The sequence below is a fragment of the Podarcis vaucheri genome (assembly GCF_965113315.1).
Source record: "Podarcis vaucheri genome assembly, chromosome: 1".
Taxonomy (NCBI): domain Eukaryota; kingdom Metazoa; phylum Chordata; class Lepidosauria; order Squamata; family Lacertidae; genus Podarcis; species Podarcis vaucheri.
Genome location: NC_138759.1, coordinates 128,343,413 through 128,364,491, shown reverse-complemented (window position 1 = coordinate 128,364,491; position 21,079 = coordinate 128,343,413). Strand labels below are relative to the sequence as shown.

Genomic DNA, 21,079 nt, shown 5'->3' with positions numbered 1-21,079 from the left:
TAGTAGCAAAAAAAGAATGCACTAGTTTAAAGCTGCTTGCTTTAAACTAGCCAGTCCCCTTCAAACACTCTGTAGGTTTTGGTCTAGAAATGTGAATGTTACCTTCTCATATACCAAGTATGTCTACTAAGGCAAGGTGGACTAATTAAGTTTGGCTTTAAGAAACAACTAGGCAAATTTAAAGTGCTGTATTTTTCACTCTATAGGACGCACCGGACCATAGGAGGGGGGAGAACGGGGAATTTTTTTTTCTTGTTCTGCCCCTCTAAAACAAGGTGCGTTCAAGAGCAGGTCAGGGAACAGCGCAAAGGCTGCGCACAGCCTTGCCGCTGCCCCCCGAGCTTGTGGGCCTGGCGGTGGGGGGAAGCGCTGCTTTCCCCCACCGCCAGCCTCAAAAATCCCTGAAGCTTTTGGAGCGCAGAGACGGAGGGCTGCGCAGCGCCCCATCTCCCTGTTTTGGCTTTGGGGACAGCCTTTCAAGCGGAGGCTTTGCGCAGCCACCCCAAAGCTAGAACAGCTGCAGGCTGCAGGCTGCTATCCGCAAGCCTTGGAAGCCCGGTGGGAACTCCCGCTGGGCTCCGAAGGCTTGCGGATAGCTTCCTGAAGCCTGGAGAGCAAGAGGGGTCCGTGCGCACCGACCCCTCTCGCTCTCCAAGCTTCAGCGAAAGCCTGTATTCGCTCCATAGGACGCACACACATTTCCCCTTCATTTTTGGAGGGGGGAAAGTGTGTCCTATAGAGCGAAAAATACGGTACTTTGCCACTGAAATGTGGAATATACCGTATTTTTCGCTCCATAGGACGCATTTTCCCCCTCCAAAAATTAAGGGGAAATGTGTGTGCGTCCTATAGAGCGAATGCAGGCTGTGTGGCTATGCCCAAAGCCAGAACAGGGAGACGGAGCGCTGCGGAGCGCTCCATCTCGCTCTTCTAGCTTGGGGTTAGCTTTGCAAAACCTCTGCAGGGCAGCGGGGTGCCTTCACCCCACTGCCCTGCGGAGGCTACAAGGACTGTCCCCGAGCCAGAACAGCGAGACGGAGTGCTCCGTCTCGCTCTTCTAGCTTGGGGATGGCTGCGCAAAACCTCTGCAGGGCGGCGGGGTGCCTTCACCCCGCTGCCCTGCGGAGGCTACAAGGGCTGTCCCCAAAGCCTCAATTTGGAGTGCAACAGGAACTCGCGCTACGCTCCAAAGGCTTTGGGTCAGCGAAAGGAACCCGAGGAATCCTGGGTTGCATCCGGTGCGTCCTATAAAGCGATAAATACGGTACTTTCAGCTCCATAAATTTAGACTGAATGCTTACACCTGCATCTATTTTTAAAACACAAGTGTTACACCATCTTGAATGAGTTTACATTTAAGATTTTGTAGAAGACAGCCCAAAAATGCTTATGGTAGACCACTTTTCAAACAGAAGCTGAAGAGTAGAGCTAAACCCAAAAGTGTTCTGTTTATAGAATCACTTGCACAAATATGAGCATGGCTATAGAAGCTCCCTATTACGGCACCATATGAATGTTTGCACCTGCATTTTAAGGTCAGTTCCAGCATCTGTTGTCTTCCTTGCACAGTTCACTGGCTCAAACCTTGTGATTTGCAAGCTAAAATTTCATATTTTGAAATAAAAACGCAAAGACATTTCTAGAAAGTGGGAATGGAAGTTAATGAACAGAAATGTGTTTTGTCATGAGGATAATGATGTTAGGATGTTCTGCTCAAACGGGAATAAGATCTTGGAAGAAATAAAACAGGTTTAATAAAGCACTGAGGGGAGTCTCAGTGGATTATCAGAGTGGTATCTACTGGAGCCAGATATTTGATAAGGCACGACCTGCTAATTTGTAGCCCCCAGCATCAATCCCATAATAACTGTAGTTGTTATTTTGCAATACTTTATATGCTTGACTCAGTTTCATCTTCATGTAGAAAAGCACCCATTAAACTCTGTTCAATACCCACTCATGGATTCTGCCAAGTGAATTGTGTAGCCTTTGCTTGTATAAACTTTGTATTTCAGTTCGGGGGGGGGGGATAGTTTACTGTTTTTTATTCTTCTTTATATATTTAAAATCACCTGGTCCAGAGAGCCCTGTGTGCAAATAGTTGCTTGAGGCTACCACAAACTTACAGAACAGTTTTTAGAAAAATGTTAGAGGAAAGAAGCACCACCCACATCTCTTTGTATTGTGTAATCTAAACTATTTAAAACAAGTTTTAAATAAATTCTTTTGGTGACAAATTATGTGTCTATTCATTAATGGACCAGTACTCCAACTTTACTTTTATATAAACATGGGGCAAAGTTCCAACAAACACACATATAAAGTGGGGAGTGGTGAACAATGGAAGTACCCATGGCAAAGTATCTATGTGCAATGTCTGTAGGCCAGCTCATGAGATGTTTGTAAAAAAACTATTCATAGTTAGTACTGTAGGTTTTTTCTTGAATCCGCAAAACCATTCTCCGGCCATAAAAGTCTCTGTATTCCTCTGGTAGCTCTTCTAGGGTTTTCAGTGCCCTGTCTAAAATCTGTACTGCTCTTGAGGCTGCCGCAAGATCTTTGTTTCCATAGGTGTCTGTCTTATCATAGTAATTAGAAGGAAGGTGTTTCCAGAAAACATTGACTCCCACGCCAAACTCCTCAGAAGTCACATTATGGAACCACAAAGCTATAAGGAGAGAGAGAAAAACTTTGAATGAAAATGCCTTACAGACAATACAGTAACTAGAATCTGTAAGATATTGCTGTGAACAGTTAAAGAGAATGCTGTTCCAAATGCTCCAGTGTCGTTTAAAAAAAATAAAACACCAATTTTTATGGCTAGCAAACAGTAATTGTACTTTAAGAATGTTTCAGCTTGGCAGAGGCTGCTATATTTTCAGTATTCAGCCTTCAGTATTTTGTGTAAATATTAATTATATGCACAGTTAGGTGGAGCTTATGATTTTCTACAGCTAAGACCACAGTATGACAATATTCTCAGTCACCCAACCCTAAGATCCTGTGTGACTAATGCAATACCTAGGAGCAGGGCTATGTAATGCCCTCACCAAGCTGCATATAATATAGCACAGCTACCATGCAATCTGGACCTGCCAAGTACTTGACACCCCAGTTTCCAAAGCCTGGCAGCAAAAATAGGAGGTTTATTTATTTGCTAGTGATCTGCTTTGCCATGGGCAGGCAGCTAGTTTTGATTTGTTGTTGTTGTTTAGTCGTTTAGTCGTGTCCGACTCTTCGTGACCCCATGGACCAGAGCACGCCAGGCACTTCTGTCCTCCACTGCCTCCCGCAGTTTGATCAAACTCATGCTAGTAGCTTCAAGAACACCATCCAACCATCTCATTCTCTGTCGTCCACTTCTCCTTGTGCCCTCCATCTTTCACAACATCAGGGTCTTTTCCAGGGAGTCCTCTCTTCTCATGAGGTGGCCAAAGTATTGGAGCCTCAGCTTCACGATCTGTCCTTCCAGTGAGCACTCAGGGCTGATTTCCTTCAGAATGGAGAGGTTTGATCTTCTTGCAGTCCATGGGACTCTCAAGAGTCTCCTCCAGCACCATAATTCAAAAGCATCAATTCTTCGGCAATCAGCCTTCTTTATGGTCCAGCTCTCACTTCCATACATCACTACTGGGAAAACCATGGCTTTTACTATACGGACCTTTGTTGGCAAGGTTTAGTGGCTCATAATTTGCAGAGGCCTGATTTAAGCATAAATTGAAATAAAGACTCCCAATGACATTTTGAAGAAGACAGTATTTTAACCTCAAACCAGCAAAGATCAGTTCATAGAAATGAGTCCTTATCTTAATAGTATTCAGACATAGCCTTTTGTAAGTCTTCAGCGACTTACTTTTCACTGTTTAAAGGAAGAGAGCTTGAAAAACCTGTATAGCAGAGGACTCAAATTGCTAAAATGCAGCACCATGGTTAACTGAAAAAAAATGGCAGTAAGTGTTAAGGGAGGAAATGTGATTTTCTGCTTTATACACCATTCCTCATTTCCAGAAATGTTATATAATTCGGTCAACATTGCATTCAAGCATTATACTGGAAGGAAGCCTTCCGTTTTCTAAGAAAACTGAAGTGCTAAGTTTGTAACAGTCCGACTCTGCCATTTTTCCAGGTAGGCTAGATTAATCACACTTATGACAAAACAAAGACTTGTGAATGCAACTATTTCCTCACCTGAGCGTTAATGCTGTCTTAAACTGCATGTCATGTATTCTGATGCAAGTACATTGATTAGATTTTAGTCTGCCTCTGTGCAATTTAAATACTTAAACCCTGTTGAGGAGAGCAGATAGCTACAACTGCCTAGTGTCCTCTAGGACAGGAGGAGGGACTCCACAGACCTTCCAGAAGTTGCTGGACTGCAATTCTTATCCCGGACCACTGACCATGCTGGATGGGGACCAAGATCATATTGCGGGTCACAGGCTCTGGAGCAGAGCTTTCCAAACTTTTCATGTTGGTGACACACTTCTGATTTACTGAAGACATGCATCATTTTGCGGCACAGTAATTCAGTTTTAAGGGACGCGGGTGGCACTGTGGGTTAAACCACAGAGCCTTGGACTTGCCGATCAGAAGGTTGGCGGTTCGAATCCCTGCGACAGGGTGAGCTCCCGTTGCTCGGTTCCTGCTCCTGCCAATCTAGCAATTCGAAAGCATGTCAAAGTGCAAGTAGATAAATAGGTACCACTCCGGCGGGAAGGTAAACGGCGTTTTCGTGTGCTGCTCTGGTTTGCCAAAAGCGGCTTAGTCATGCTGGCCACGTGACCCGGAAGCTGTACGCTGGCTCCCTCGGCCAATAAATTGAGATGAGCACCGCAACCCCAGAGTCTGCCACGACTGGACCTAACGGTCAGGGGTCCCTTTACCTTTAATCCAGTTTTACAAGCAAACCAGAGGTTAAACTAACCCCTTAAAAGAGATGCGGGTGCGTATCGCACGACACACCTACACACTGCAGCCAAAGAAAACAGGCATGTGCAGCTGTCTGCAATGCTGTCAGTACTCTGCAATGCTATTATTATTATTACGCTAACATAATTATGCCAGGTCAGTTTTGAAACGAGCTATATTGAAAATGTATCCACATGCAAAGCATACCCAATACATAATCTTTGCAGGTGTGATGCAGCATTCGTTTGGGTGCAGTTTTTAAAAGATGCATCCTGGAAAAATCCACAGCGACACACGCACGGCTGCACCATGAGATTTAAGCTGATTAATCGTACCACCATAAGTTTTTTGGATTGTTACATACATTGTATACCTTTAGCCCCTTAAACAGCAATCCAAGAAGTAATGGAGGAAAACAAAAGGAGATTTCTGTGCCTCTTACCTGGAATAAACAAGACATCTCCTGCATTTAGCTGGCATTCATAACGTCTGGCCTTGACAAAGAGAGGGTATTTTTTCAAATCTGGCTCGTCCACGTCTAGCACTTCTGACTTGGTACCTAATGAAGATGTGAACAAACAATGGACATGACTGTTTTGCTATCTGATTACTCTCAGGGATGCAAACATACTGTGCAGGTATCCCAATGTGGGAAAAGGCAGAGAGGAAAAACTGCATGTGTGTGTATACACTCCTGTGTGCTGAAGGCTGTTAATAGTACCCTATTTCTATTACTCTAGCGGACATTTGCATCTATCAAATATAAGTGAATCCAGTTCAGCCACAGTGTACTTTTAAAGGAAACGTTCATCAGAACGGCTGACATACTTACCCTCAATCTTAAAAATATTAGAACTTGTTTTTGCTGATAGTAAACATAGCACAACAGGATTCCAAACTAAACCACATGATTTCTCTGTTACAAGCCTTGCTATGTTCCTCCACTCGGTGATTTCCGTAAAGATTGCTTGAATGTATGGCTCATTCTGAACAGAATCTGCTACTCAATCTCATCTAGAATGCAAACAGTGCCAATCGGAGTAACTAAAATGATCTCTACCAATTTGCACCTGGTTCATAAATTGCCTAATCTGCCTAGCTATCTCAGTGGGGAAAAGGACTGGATTTGTCTGTGTTTGGTTTTTTTCCTTTTTCTTTAAATAGCTTGGAAGTGACTAAGGTGCCGACCCAGGAGATGTGGAGTTGTTTAGAAAGCAATGTGCTCACAATCCTAGGAAATGCTGTTGTTTTTTTTAAAAAAAAGGCATCCTGAAAATTACAGGGCAGTTCGCTTAACATCTGGTCTGTAAAAAAAGTGGAATAAAGCATTACTTAGTATGGAATAACCCTGAGATTAAGAGTCTCATGCTGTACCTTCTGGGCTATCCCAGGGCCCAATGACCATCAATTGTTATGGCTAAATGGAAACTTCAGGTTCAGAAGCAGTTTGACAGCAGTTGCCGGAGGGCAACAGCGGGGAAATGTTGCTGTTGTCATGCCCTGCTTCACGTGGGCTCACCAGAGGCATCTGGTGGGTCGTTGTGGGACAGGATAGGCCTTTGGTTTGATCCAGCAGGTCATGTGAGTACTAAGCTGCCCACCACTGAAGAAAATGGGCTGTATCCAGCTAAGTCAGAGCAGACCCACTGAAATCAATGGATGTGACTAATTTAAGCTCATTGACTTCAGTGGATCTTCTCTGGCCTAGCTAGATAAAACCCCAAGGGCAGAATCCATTGTTAGGAAAGCAGATTCCACTTATGCAACCGGATTTCTCCTTTCGCTTGTGTGCCTCCCAAATCTGCTCTGGAGGGTCTCCACTGGAGTAGTTTCGGGGGGGGGGGAGGTGTCGCAGGTGGGACCCAGGGGGGTGGGGAAGGAGGAATCCCACTGCACAAGTAAAAGTGAGTTCCTGTGGCATGTAACATACCTGATAAATACAAGTATGGTGCATCACGAGGACTGTACAGTACAACCTTCTTCTTTCCGGTCACCTGAATTAAGAAGTTATCCATTACCTAAAAATGTGAAAATGACAAGTATTACTTGGCATGCGACCAGAAAAGAATTTCAGTTATCACAAAACAGTGGTACCTCATGTTACAGACGCTTCAGGTTACAGACTCCGCTAAGCCAGAAATGGTAACTTGGGTTAAGAACTTTGCTTCAGGATGAGAACAGAAATCGCACTGTGACGGCAGCAGGAGGCCCCATTAGCTAAAGTGGTACCTCAGGTGAAGAACAGTTTCAGGTTAAGAACGGACCTCCAGAACGAATTAAGTTCTTAACCCGAGGTACCACTGTAACTACGCTAAACATAGCATTGTTGCAGGAGCTCTGGAAATTCAGGATGCTCATATTGGGGAGGAAGAGCACTGTTCTCTCTCACCCTACCCAGGGGTCAGCAAACTTTTTCAGCAGGGGGCCGGTCCACTGTCCCTCAGACCTTGTGGGGAGCCGGACTATATTTTGAAGGGGGGGAAATGAACGAATTTCTATGCCCCACAAATAATCCAGAGGTGCATTTTAAATAAAAGGACACATTCTACTCATGTGAAAACACCAGGGAAGCCTCAAGCGGTGGTTCCCATAGCGCAGCAACCCAGCAAAGGGGATGCAGCAAGGAAAACCACCGTCACCTCTCCGCTGGGAAGCGCTGAGCAAAGGCGAGTCCCCAGGCAATGTGGCCGATTTGATCGGCACAAAGCATGTAAGCTCCACCCCCCAGTTGTTCTTATAGACTCCTTATTGGGTGAGCAACGCAGCCAAGCAACACAGTTGGAGCCTCCCTCCTCCCTGGCCGGCAGGGAGGGAGGGAGAGGAGCTGCTTCCTTTGAAAGCCGGGAAATTTAAGGGACATCATCAATAAGGGACAGCAGCGGGACACGGAGCTGGGATAAGGGACTTTCCCACCAAATAAGAGACGGTTGACAGCTATGATTCTACTCATGTAACAACACGCTAATTCCCAGACCATCTGCGGACTGGATTTAGAAGGCGATTGGGCCAGATCCGGCCCCCGGGTCTTAGTTTGCCTACCCATGCGCTACATCATACACTAGGTAAGTGGTCGTTCCTTGCCCTGCAAGAAGCAGGAATGGAGACGCAGAGTGCTCACCGTTCTGCTTCTGGCCGTTTGTACACATTCCTCTTAGTCTCTCTCCTGGGCTCACCTACACGTATGTAGTTACTCAGACACACACAGCCTCAATCCCTTCAATATGTACCAGAAATGACTGATATACTGACCTCAAAGTGTGTCCTCTACATCCCATTTTCCTGCCCCACGGACAATGCTGAACCTAGAAGCCAATTGCCAACTTTGGGAGAGGGGGGCTTTTGGTTGCTCTGTTCCCCAGTACACCAGGAGCAGAGACTAAAAATCCTGCCACTGGGTTGGCAAATAATGCAACCGAGCACCGTTACAACAGGCCATCTGGGTTTTAGTCACAACCTGTAAAGGTAAAGGGACCCCTGACCATTAGGTCCAGTCGTGACCGACTCTGGGGTTGCGGCACTCAACTCGCTTTATTGGCTAAGGGAGCCGGCGTACAGCTTCCGGGTCATGTGGCCAGCATGACTAAGCCGCTTCTGGCGAACCAGAGCAGCACACGGAAGAAGAAGAAGAAGAAGAAGAGTTTGGATTTGATATCCCGCCTTTCACTCCCTTTAAGGAGTCTCAAAGCGGCTAACATTCTCCTTTCCCTTCCTCCCCCACAACAAACACTCTGTGAGGTGAGTGGGGCTGAGAGACTTCACAGAAGTGTGACTGGCCCAAGGTCACCCAGCAGCTGCATGTGGAGGAGCGGAGACGCGAACCCGGTCCCCCAGATTGCGAGACTACCGCTCTTAACCACTACACCACACTGGAAACGCCGTTTACCTTCCCGCCGGAGTGGTACCTATTTATCTACTTGCACTTTGACGTTCTTTCGAACTGCTAGGTTGGCAGGAGCAGGGACCGAGCAGCGGGAGCTCACCCCATCGTGGGGATTCGAACCACCGACCTTCTGATCGGCAAGCCCTAGGTTCTGTGGTTTAACCCACAGCGCCACCCGCGTCCCTTATCACAACCTATATGCCAGGTCAAATGCCAGAGGGAAGGCCTAACTGCCATACCAAGTTTCTTGTTTTGTTGCCGGTGTGGCATACAGAGTGTCGGACTAGGACCTGGGAGGCAAGGGTTCGAATCCCCACTCAGCCATGAAGCTTACTTGGGCCAGTCACAAACTCTGAGCCTTGCCTACATCACAGGGTGGTTGTGAGGAGGAGAACTATGTACACCACTTCCCTTGAGTTTATTGGAAGATAAATGGGGGATATTGTATAATAATTATTATTAATAATATTAACAGTCCAGGGAGTTGGGTGGCAGATCACTGCCAATCAGGGTGTATAAAAATAAATGATTTTTTAAAATAAAAATAAAAAAAGATTTTTTTAGATATAAATTGGAATTTTTAGATTTAAATCGGATTTTTAAAATAAAATGCTTTGGGAGGAAAAAGCTTTCTAAATAGTTTTCTGTTTAAGTTACATTATAGTCCAAAGGCTATTCATTAGGAAATAAGGATTTGCTTAAGCGTTTCATGTGTGCTAAAACCCAGTCCAAGTTTAAATAAAAAATGTTTAACTGCATCAGTTAACAAACATGGATACATATGCTATAATGTTATAGTTTTAGTTAAATAAATTGTTTAAATTGTTATTAAGGAAATGATCATTTTTCTCCTTCCAAGTTATCCAAATATAAACAGTTAACTTATGAAGCTTCACCATAATTTCATAATTATTGGTCTATGTATTTCTAACAGTATAACCAAATCAGTAATTTTTTATATAACTGTAAAAACTACTCTGAAAATTTATTATTCCAAAAATGAAACCTTCATCTGATTGTAAATATTAAGATTAAGAATGAGTCTTTCTGCAAAAAAATGATTTAAATAAGTCTTACTGACTAGTGATTTAAATCGTGATTTAAATCAATTTGATTTAAATCAAATCCACCCTGCTGCCAATAAAGCGTAAGATGAGCTTGTCATCGTTCTTTGTTAAAAGATGCTTAGAGGCATATTACCTACATCATAATGTGTCCAAAGTTGCATTCCTGCTGAGCTTATGCGGAAGACAGTGGAGAAAAGCTGCTCTTTTTCAAAGTACTCCGGGATCTGAATATCATCTGCCAGCAGAGGAAATTGCTTTCTGAGATCTGCAATCTCCTGAAACAAAAAAAAAAAACCGGAGGGGTCATATTTAAGGTTTTCTATAAAGTGTCTGATCCAAGGGGAAAGGGCGGAAATCATTGGGACACTACATACAGGCATGATCTCATTCCTTAGCAGGTGCTGAGAAGAATTAAGGAGCAGATCCATCTGTATTTCTTCCCACATAAACATGAGGGGCCACTGGAAACTCGACTGAATATTTGACTTAGCAGATGAACTAGTAAAAAGGTTAAAGGGACCCCTGACCATTAGGTCCAGTCATGGCCGACTCTGGGGTTGCGGCGCTCATCTCGCTCTATAGGCCGAGAGAGCCGACATACAGCTTCTGGGTCATGTGGCCAGCATGACTAAGCTGCTTCTGGCGAATCAGAGCTGTGCACGGAAACGCCGTTTACCTTCCCACTGGAGCAGTACCTATTTATCTACTTGCACTTTAACATGCTTTTGAACTGCTAGGTTGGCAGGAGCAGGGACCGAGGAACGGGAGCTCACCCCGTCATGGGGATTCGAACTGTCAACCTCCTGATTGGCAAGTCCTAGGCTCTGTGGTTTAACCCACAGCGCCACCTGCGTCCCTAGATGAACTAGTATGAACTGCCAAAAAAAGGAGGCCTTTTCGTTTGCCAAGGATAAATTGGGTCCTTGAGCCACAATGACCAGGGTTGCTCGTGGTCTGCGTTTGGATAAATAAGGCACAATGTGATGGGTATGAATGCGGTAATTGTGTGTATATTTTGCATCGTAAAAAAAATGTCCCAAACACCGCATTCAATTCCAAATGCTGCAGAAATTGGGGTTTGTTTTTTTGCAAGGGGGCAGGAGAGGTACGAGTAGATTAGGAACATCTGGCTAGAATAACATGGTTGAGGTTCCACATTCTTCAGAACCAGTAGCGTCTTTTGCAAACACTACTTGTACACTTTCAGATCAATCTCCAAAATCATATGAAGGGCTGGATTTAGGTTTGATGAGGCCCTAAGCTACTGAAGGTAATGGGGCCCTTTATATGTCCAGCTGTCCTTTGTCAACAACAAATTGCCGCTGTTTTTTGTGTTGAATATATGCTTAATGGTAATTTATGAACCTAATAGGTAGCTAAAGCCATTTGCACATAACCAACAGGAGCCTACACAACACAAAACACTGTTGCTGTATGTAGGTTTTAGTTTATTTCTTTTTTAAAGGTTTTTTTCCCTTTAAATGTTTTTTGGGGGGCCCAAGAGAGTGGGGCTCTAAGCTATAGCATGTTAGGTAAAGGTAAAGGGACCCCTGAACGTTAGGTCCAGTCGTAGCCAACTCTGGGGTTGCGGCGCTCATCTTCCTTTATTGGCCGAGGGAGCCGGCGTACAGCTTCCGGGTAATGTGACTATGCCGCTTCTGGCGAACCAGAGCAGCGCACGGAAACGCCGTTTACCTTCCCGCTGGAGCGGTACCTATTTATCTACTTGCACTTTGACGTGCTTTCGAACGGCTAGGTTGGCAGGAGCAGGGACCGAGCAATGTGAGCTCACCCCATCACGGGGTTTCGAACCGCCAACCTTCTGATCAGCAAGTCCTAGGCTCTGTGGTTTAACCCACAGCGCCACCCGCGTCCCTTATAGAATGTTAATCCTATACATAAATCCAGGACTGTGAATCAGGGAGGACTGTGACAGGGAATGATCCTCATGAATCTCATCCAGCATTTGGTGCCTACATGCCTTTAAATGAGTGAAGAGGGTTCAGTCAATTTTCCCACCCACCCCCATCAGATACAAACTGCCCTCCTTTCCCCTCTTTTCTTTTTTTAAGACAAGGCATATTCCAATGAAGTGTTTTATAGGAAAGCAAAGGAACACTCCTTAAGATGAGCCACCATTACTCACCTTCCTTGGGTCTTCTCCCAGGGATCGCAAATAATATTTTTCATCCTTAAGAAAGAGAAAAGTCATTTCAATGAACACACATCAACATTTTGCTGTGGGTCACAAAATTAAAAGACGCCTGCTTCTTGGGAGAAAAGCAATGGCAAACCTAGACAGCATCTTAAAAAGCAGAGACATTACCTTGCCAACAAAGGTCTGTATAGTTAAAGCTATAGTTTTCCCAGTAGTGATGTATGGAAGTGAGAGCAGGACCATAAAGTGTTTGGATTTGATATCCCACTTTATCACTACCCGAAGGAGTCTCAAAGCGGCTAACAATCACCTTTCCCTTCCTCCCCCACAACAAACACTCTGTGAGGTGAGTGGGGCTGAGAGACTTCAGAGAAGTGTGACTGGCCCAAGGTCACCCAGCAGCTGCATGTGGAGGTGCAGAGACGCGAACCCGGTTCAGCAGATTATGAGTCCACCGCTCTTAACCACTACACCTACATAAAGAAGGCTGATCGCCGAAGAATTGATGCTTTTGAATTATGGTGCTGGATGAGACTCTTGAGAGTCCCATGGACTGCAAAAAAATCAAACCTATCCATTCTGAAGGAAATCAGCCCTGAGTGCTCACTGGAACGACAGATCGTGAAGCTGAGGCTCCAATACTTTGGCCACCTCATGAGAAGAGAAGACTCCCTGGAAAAGACCTTGATGTTGGGAAAGATGGAGGGCACAAGGAGAAGGGGGCGGCAGAGGACAAGATGGCTGGACAGTGTTCTCAAAACTACCAGCATGAGTTTGACCAAACCGCGAGAGGCAGTGGAAGACAGGAGTGCCTGGCGTGCTCTGGTCCATGGGGTCACAAAGAGTCAGACATGACTAAATGACTAAACAACAACAAATGGCTTGATCAATCTAGTCTAATTTGCTAAACAGACGGTTTCCCCCCCCCCTGTTGTTTGCTGAAGAAATGGAACATTATTTAGAAATAATGTGAATCAACAGAAGCAGGGTTCTGACATCTTGGACAATTATTGACTCATTTAGATTTAAAGCCTATCCAACAGTTGTTATTTAATTGGCATTCATTCTGATTTGTTTGTATCAAAGCAACTGTTCGCCTCATACTTTGCAGTGCATTTTCCAGTCACTTTCCCTATTGCGAAAAAATCTCATTTTTGAAAAAAGTAGGCTGTAGATGTGTAAAACAGAGTTGCAATTTGCCACTCACCTAATCATTAGCAGCTAACTGAATAAATTATTACAATATTCAAGTCTCTGTCAACCGTTGGTTGTATGGTGATTTTTAGCCAAGAGGAACCACTGTCTTGTCTTTAATCAGCAAAACATGTATCATTTAGCTAATCAGCTTAAAGATTTTAGGTCAAGATTCTTCAACCTCAGCCCACCAGATGTTTTGAGACTACAATTCCCAGCATCCCTGACTACTGGGTCCTGCTAGCTAGGGATCATGGGAGTTGTAGGCCAAAAACATCTGGAGGGCCGAAGTTGAGGAAGCCTGTTTTAGGTCTTTGTCCACTCAAAAACTGCCATGCCAAAGAGAGAATGAGCCCCATGCTTAATACAGTGGGAGTTATTATTAAAGGTAAAGGGACCCCTGACCATTAGGTCCAGTCGTGGCCGACTCTGGGGTTGCAGTGCTCATCTTGCTTTATTGGCCGAGGGACATGACAGCTTCCGGGTCATGTGGCCAGCATGTCTAAGCCGCTTCTGGCGAACCAGAGCAGCGCATGGAAACGCATAGAACAAGTGCTATTAAAAAGAGAATTAAAAATAACTCTTCTGCATATTGTCATAATGCAGTCAATTACGTTGCAAATATAAAGTGTAAGTCACCGGGGTGAATATCATAGAAATGTAGAGTTGGAAAGGACCCCAGAGTGATTGTGGTTGTTAATGCTGGATCCCACCAGAGTCTATGTGCGCTGGCTATAAATGCATCAAAGATTCGGCTGCAGTGAGACACTGCAATTCTGCACACACAAACACATACCTGGGACTACTTACTTTTGAGTAGACAGTCCTAAGATTGTACTGATATAATGCAACCCTGCCCACTGTTACTTAAGAGTAAGAACCACCTACACCCAGTAGAATTTACAGCGAGGTACAGTTCTTATCTCACATTTTAAGGCATTTCGCGGGATTAATATTTTGAATTTCAATCTACACCTCCCCAAAAAACCCACATCTCAGTGTAATTACAATATCACAGTCTTACCTCTGAAATAAAGTAATCTGTATGTTTGGCTTCAGCAGCTCTCCTTATGAATACATCGAAAGGTAACGTTCTAAAATAAAAACATATTTAAATTAAAACTCTCCAGGCGTTTCACATGGAATAGGACTTTTGCCAGATATGGGGCACCATTGCAATAACAACTCCAAATAGATTGCTTCGCTTTTTAAAACCCACAAGGCTAAACAGGGTGAGCAGGGGTGTGTGGAACCCACTGCAAATTGCTTAACTGGCTTATATTTATACTGTTCGTTGAGTTATGTTTTTAGCTTTGCACAGCATCGGTGGTTTTAACGTTTCATTTATGTTGTGCCACGTTAATACTGGCAAGGAAACATGTCAATGGACTTAACTCTAAGTGCATTCCTTTAGGATTGTGCTATGAGCCCCACTGTTTACAATGGAAATAATTACAAGTAGCCCCGACACACCAAATTTGTGGTTTTCAATTATGCTGGGGCATTATATTCAAAAACCAAGGCTCTCGTTTTCTTTTACACAGAGCAACCTGAAGTTTAAGTAAGAGCACATAATGTCCCCCTTTGGTGTTTGAATGGGTCACGAGGATGTTGTTGTTTAGTCGTTTAGTCGTGTCCGACTCTTCGTGACCCCATGGACCAGAGCACGCCAGGCACTTCTGTCCTCCACTGCCTCCCGCAGTTTGATCAAACTCATGCTAGTAGCTTCAAGAACACCATCCAACCATCTCATTCTCTGTCGTCCACTTCTCCTTGTGCCCTCCATCTTTCACAACATCAGGGGCTTTTCCAGGGAGTCTTCTCTTCTCATGAGGTGGCCAAAGTATTGGAGCCTCAGCTTCACGATCTGTCCTTCCAGTGAGCACTCAGGGCTGATTTCCTTCAGAATGGAGAGGTTTGATCTTCTTGCAGTCCATGGGACTCTCAAGAGTCTCCTCCAGCACCATAATTCAAAAGCATCAATTCTTCGGCGATCAGCCTTCTTTATGGTCACGAGGATAGGAGCTGTCTAAGACAGCTTAGGAATTTCACAGGCAAATGATAATGGACAATTGGATAAACTGGATTTTGGTGGTGACATTACCCTGCTTGTCTCACTGGGGAAGAAGGAACGATTATTCAGATCCACAGCAGAACAAAAAGGTCTGGGCATCAAGGGTCATTATGTGGGGATACAGCAATTAGGCTTTGAAAAGCAGTTCCAACAATTCAAGAAAAAACACTCCGGGTAGCAGAACGCTCCCAAACCCAATGCCAAAAAAGTTTTTTTTTTTTTTCATTTTTCCTTTTAACAAAACTGCATTTTTTCAGTTAACTGGTGCTAGATCAAATCAATTTTAAACTTCCAGTCATGGAAACTTATCAGAAAGCTGTTAAAATACATGCTGTAATTGTCATATAATCAGACATACTACTGCCAATTACACTGCATATATTATAAAGGGTATGTGCTGTTCTGGGGGTTCCCCTGAACCTCCGGTGGGGGCGAGAATCCCATTGCGCTAATCACTGTCCAAACGTTTTTCAAAGAGGGGCAGATTTGATGATGTGAAGGGCCGTCCAAAGGGCCAACAAAGCTTTTTCAGGGTTGAAGTTTTGGGATTTGTAGGGGCCGGATTAAACCAACCAGCGGGCCAGATTAGGCCACCCGAAATGGACTTTGGACATCCCTGCGCTAGTGGGATTCCTTGTGCTGCCTTCTGCTAATGGAATTGGGTAGTTGAATCCCACCTGTTTCCTAAACATATTACAGTGGTGCCCCGCAAGACGAATGCCTCGCAAGACGGAAAACTCGCTAGACGAAAGTGTTTTCCGTTTTGGAGGTGCTTCGCAAAACGAATTTCCTATGGGCTTGCTTCGCAAGACGACAATGTCTTGCGAGTTCCTGCTGGGTTTTTTCCCTCCCCCCTTTTTCTAAGCCGCTAAGCCGCTTATCAGCTGATCCGATCAGCAGAAAAGCCGCTAATAGCGCTAATCCGCTAATCCTTCAATGGGCTTGCTTCGCAAGACGAAAAAACCGCTAGACGAAGAGAATCACAGAACGGATTCTTTTCGTCTTGCGAGGCACCACTGTAGGTCTTTTGCATGTCACCTTCCAGTTGTTGCTGAACTACAGTTGACCATTGGCCATGTTGGCTGAGGTTGATGAGAATCATAGTCCAAAATTATCTGGAGGGCAACCCAAGAATTACCAATAATAGAAGAATGGCAGATGAAGATTATGGATTTTTCGGAGCTAGCCGACCTGACCGGAAGAGCCCACGACCAGAAGGAGGAGGAGTATCAGGAAGAGTGGATTAAATTTGATGATTATTTAGTTAAATATGTTAAGTTAATTTAACTGAAAACAGCTTGCAGATACTTAATTGGCTTAGGATTTTATTTATGTTAAGTGATGAATTAATATGTTTCATTCCATAATGTGAAGATTTAAGGATGTTAATGTTTAAGTTAAATTTCATAAGAATTGTGATTTGGAAAACCGTTAAAAGGACATGCAATGAAATTCAACCAAGGGGAAGCGAGGAAGTCACTTAACAAAGTTAATAAGTGTAATTTTCAATAAGGTTATGATTTATGTTTGTTTGTCTTGTGTGTTTGTTTGTTTGTTTGTTTGTAAAATTGTGAAAACCAATTAAAAAAATTGGGGTGGGGGAATCATCTGGAGGGCAAGACACTGGCTACCCCTGGCCCTTAGCCTATAAACCCCCTTGCTTATTTCCCTTGGTTCTCTAGCACCCACTGTGCTGCTTCTTCACCACATACTCAGCTCACACACTCTCTCTCCCTCCCTCTCTCTCACACACAGGAACATAGATTCTCAGCACAATCTGGAGCCCCTTCCTTTCAACAATGCTAGTAGGATCACCCATTTTAGAACTCCAAGTCTTGATTCTTTATTGGCCTACTACCAACAAGACATGACACAGGTATATATAGCATTCAAAGTGTTGGTGCTGACCTTTAAAGCCCTAAATGGCCTCGGTCCAGTATACCTGAAGGAGCGTCTCCACCCCTGTCATTCAGCCCGGACACTGAGGTCCAGCTCCAAGGGCCTTCTGGCGGTTCCCTCACTGCGAGAAGTGAAGGCAAGCGAGCCTTCTAACTCTGACAGGTGGGTGGGACCACTAGTCAATTACCTGATGTCATAAAGATGGCAGGTGATTGACACCTGTCAAAGTTCATTGGCACAGCAGTTAATCAGCTGCTTGGCACTTAAACGGAATCTCCTGAAAACAGAGCATTTCTGTCTGCTAAGAAGAAGGTTGGGATTCAGAAATGTCTCCCCCCAGCACCTTAAATCCAAACTGCATCCTCTGGAAAGAAAGAAAAATGCTCTGTTTTTAAACGGAGCGCATTTTCTCTGACCAGTGGAAGCAGCTTGGCTTTAAAGTGCCGGAGGAAGCTCTCTGAATCAAAGCCACTTCCTGCAGCCCCTTTGGCTGCATAAGGCAGCTCCCCTTCTGCAGCCCATCACAGCTGATTGTCGGTGCCTGCAGAGTCTGCACTGCACTTGAAGTCCCTGTAGCCTTTCTAGGTCCTTTAACCACGGGTAGCAAAGCGTTGCACCCGGGGAGGGAAGAAAAGAGTCAAAACGACACCAAGGGGTTAAATACAGAGAAAGAGCCATGGGGGGGGGGGCAGAAGCACCTGTGTGATGAATTCACAAAACAGGCCGCGCCAAAAACATTTTTACAAGCAGGTTTTATCCTTTTTTCAAACCCCTTTTTTCCTCTCCCCCTTCACAGGTTTGCATAGAAATGTTTCTCTCTTGTTCCCTGGCTCTGTTCCCGGAAGACAGTTTGCAACAAGCTGGATGCGCTATTGACAAGGTCAGCTAGCCTGAGAAGCGAAAAGGCATTGTTCTTCAGCTACCTTTTTGCTACCAAGAAAGATGCTTAGCTAAAAACTTTTTTAGCCTTAGAGAAAATAATTTGAAAAGTGCAATTGTAAAAGTGCTTGAGGCTTTGAGGCCTGGTTGGGGGGGGTCCCCCTTCACCCCTACAAACAACGGACAGTTCCTTCAAAGTTCCTTGCAAAGGGCTTTCTCGCCCAGCCACTACTTTACATCCTCCACAGCTCATGTCATAGATGAAGCAAGGCCTAATTAGGCCTACGGTCCAGAAGTTCCACACTCCTGGTATGTATAGTTCCCAGTTCTGGTTTGAAAAAGCCACAAAACCCAATTGTGATGTCATGACAATAGGAAAACAACAGGATGAGTGTACAGAAGAAAGCACAAGTCATCAGCAAAGTGGTCCGATCCGCACAATATTTGAATGTATCGCAAAGCCACATAGGCAGGGAACTGCTTTTGCCTTGGTGTCCCATAAGATGTGAAGGCCTGAAAATTAAACCGACAAGCAGAAGAGGTCACAGATAGCGCGGGGCGATATATCAATATAGCATCCATATCTTGATATTGGTTTCACAGTTTTTGACCTGGCAATATATCGCGAATCATGGTGTGTGTTAGGGCTGGACAATATATCACCCAAAACCGGTTTCAAGTCCATATGATATTGGTTTTATAATTTTTGACCCGACAATATATTGCGAATCATGGTGTGTGTGTGTGTGTGTGATGCCAAAATCAAATGTGGAGGGGGGGGACATGAAGGCAGCCAATGCCTCTACATAGCTCCAACCTTATTTCAAACATTGTGATACAGTGGTACCTCGGGTTAAGTACTTAATTCATTCTGGAGGTCTGTTCTTAACCTGAAACTGTTCTTAACCTGAAGCACCACTTTAGCTAATGGGGCCTCCTGCTGCTGCCGCTCCGCCAGAGCACGATTTCTGTTCTCATCCTGAAGCAAAGTTCTTAACCTGAAGCACTATTTCTGGGTTAGCGGAGTCTGTAACCTGAAGCATATGTAACCTGAAGCGTATGTAGCCTGAGGTACCACTGTATATCAGTATGTCACAATGTTTAGCTGGTGATATATCACGTTGAAAACCAGATCTCACCCCCCACAGAACATCAGGTGGAAGGGAGAAAATCTCTTACAGCTTCAAAAGCAGAACAAGATAACAACTCATAATTCAGAATGCCATTTGCAAAGTGAAAGCACAGATCCCGTAAAAAAAGTTTCAAGCAGAAGTACTGAGTCTCTAAAAGTCTGGAGCATTCCTCTAAAAGCAGAGAAAGGATTGAAACGGAATACCTATACAGAAAGTTCTTACTGAGGAAGTCCATCTGTGGCACCGCAGAAACATGAACCTTTACTTCTTTATTTCCTGATGCTTGACTGAGGTAATCCACGGTCCATTTGGTCATGCAAGGGCCCAAATCAATACCTTTCAGCACTACTGGCTTTCTCTAAGAATTAAAAAAAAAATATTGTTGCAGAACATTTTTGCAATTCTACTACCTTCTACCAACAACCATTCTCACAGTACGGACAGTTATGACATCTAAGAATATACTGACATAATGTTAGTAATCAATGCAAATACATACATGCTTTCAAAAATTACATCTTTGCTAAGTTGAGTTTCAACTTTAAAATGCTGAAAGTCAATATGAGCATCATGGTAAAATACAGGGCAGGGTGGGGCAGTTGGTGGATGATTCCCCCCCCCCCCCATCTGGTGCTGAAGTGACTTGAAAGCAATCCATTACAACCTATTGCAGCCTAACAGGAGGACCCTTCTGGAATTTGTCACCTACACACACACGAATCTGTAAATTTGTTTGGGCTTGGCTACCCAGGGCTTACGCGGGTGGTGCTGTGGGTGAAAACACAGAGCCTAGGACTTGCTGATCAGAAGGTCAGCGGTTCGAATCCCGGCGATGGGGTGAGCTCCCATTGCCCGGTCCCTGCTCCTGCCAACCTAGCAGTTTGAAAGCATGTCAAAGTGCAAGTAGATCAATAGGTACCGCTCCAGCGGGAAGGTAAATGGTGTTTCCGTGCGCTGCTCTGGTTCGCCAGAAGCGGCTTAGTCATGCTGGCCACATGATCCGGAAGCTGTACGCCGGCTCCCTTGGCCAATAAAGCGAGATTAGCGCCGCAACCCCAGAGTGGGCCACGACTGGACCTAACGGTCAGGGGTCCCTTTACCTTACCCACCCAGGGCTTAAATGCATGACCTTTCAAACACATGCATTTGGAGAGGACATCCTGTGGTGTTGCTGTTTTACAGAAGGCAAAGAAGTATCATGGCAATCAGTCCGACAGTTTTGTTTTTCTAAGAGTTCTACAAAAATATAAAGCTTATTATCGTTACAACGCTGGTAACCAGAGAACCAGGGAAGTAAAGGTGCGATATTTTTTTTCCCCTACCAGAGGGTAGATGTCCTGCAGAAAGCGCTCCCGGGTGACCCCGGGGTACTGAGCCAGCGGGATGACTCGCTGCCCCTCCATGCCGGGACCAGATCCCCTCTCGCTGTGGTTTCCGCGATCAGGTTGCTTCCTCCAGGGAAACCAGGTTTTCCAGGCCGAGAAGACCGCGCGGTTGTTTTCTCCTTTCGCAAGGGGAAGGTGGGATAAAGCAGACTCCTGCCTGGAAACCCCTTGCGAGGCGCTTCCAGCCCAGCGCGTAGGAGACGATCCTGGGCTGGGTCAGCTCAGTCCGTAGGGCAGGGTCCTCCAGCTGATTTCGGACTACAACTCCCATCATCCCTAGCTAGGAGGACCCAGTGGCCAGGGATGATGGGAATTGTAGTCCGGGGGAAAAACAGCTGGAGACCCAAGTTTGGGAAACCCTGCGGCGGAGCATGATCGAGCGCTATGTTAGGCTATTTCCCAAGCTTGGGTCTCCGGCGGCTTTTTTTTTTTTTGACTACAACTCCCATCATCCCTAGCGAGCAGCTGATTTTTTTTTGGCTACAACTCCCATCATCCCTAG

General features: G+C 44.9%; 1 protein-coding gene across 3 annotated transcripts; it reads right to left on the bottom strand.

Moving 5' to 3' along the window:
• Positions 1 to 1,585: 1,585 nt before the first annotated feature.
• Positions 1,586 to 20,839, bottom strand: TYW5 (tRNA-yW synthesizing protein 5). 3 transcript variants are annotated; one of them, XM_082209587.1, is made up of 8 exons: positions 20,515 to 20,838; positions 19,396 to 19,550; positions 14,232 to 14,301; positions 12,002 to 12,046; positions 9,993 to 10,130; positions 6,839 to 6,926; positions 5,351 to 5,467; positions 1,586 to 2,668 (listed from the first exon to the last, which is right to left on the bottom strand). In XM_082209587.1, the coding sequence occupies exons 1-8, from the start codon at positions 20,593 to 20,595 to the stop codon at positions 2,412 to 2,414; spliced, it is 951 nt and encodes a 316-aa protein (XP_082065713.1). In that variant the 5' UTR covers positions 20,596 to 20,838; the 3' UTR covers positions 1,586 to 2,411. The 3 variants fall into 3 exon arrangements, with proteins under 3 accessions (XP_082065713.1, XP_082065715.1, XP_082065714.1); XM_082209589.1 differs by lacking the exon at positions 20,515 to 20,838 and adding an exon at positions 20,302 to 20,468; XM_082209588.1 differs by lacking the exon at positions 12,002 to 12,046 and having other exon boundaries at positions 20,515 to 20,839.
• Positions 20,840 to 21,079: the final 240 nt, after the last annotated feature.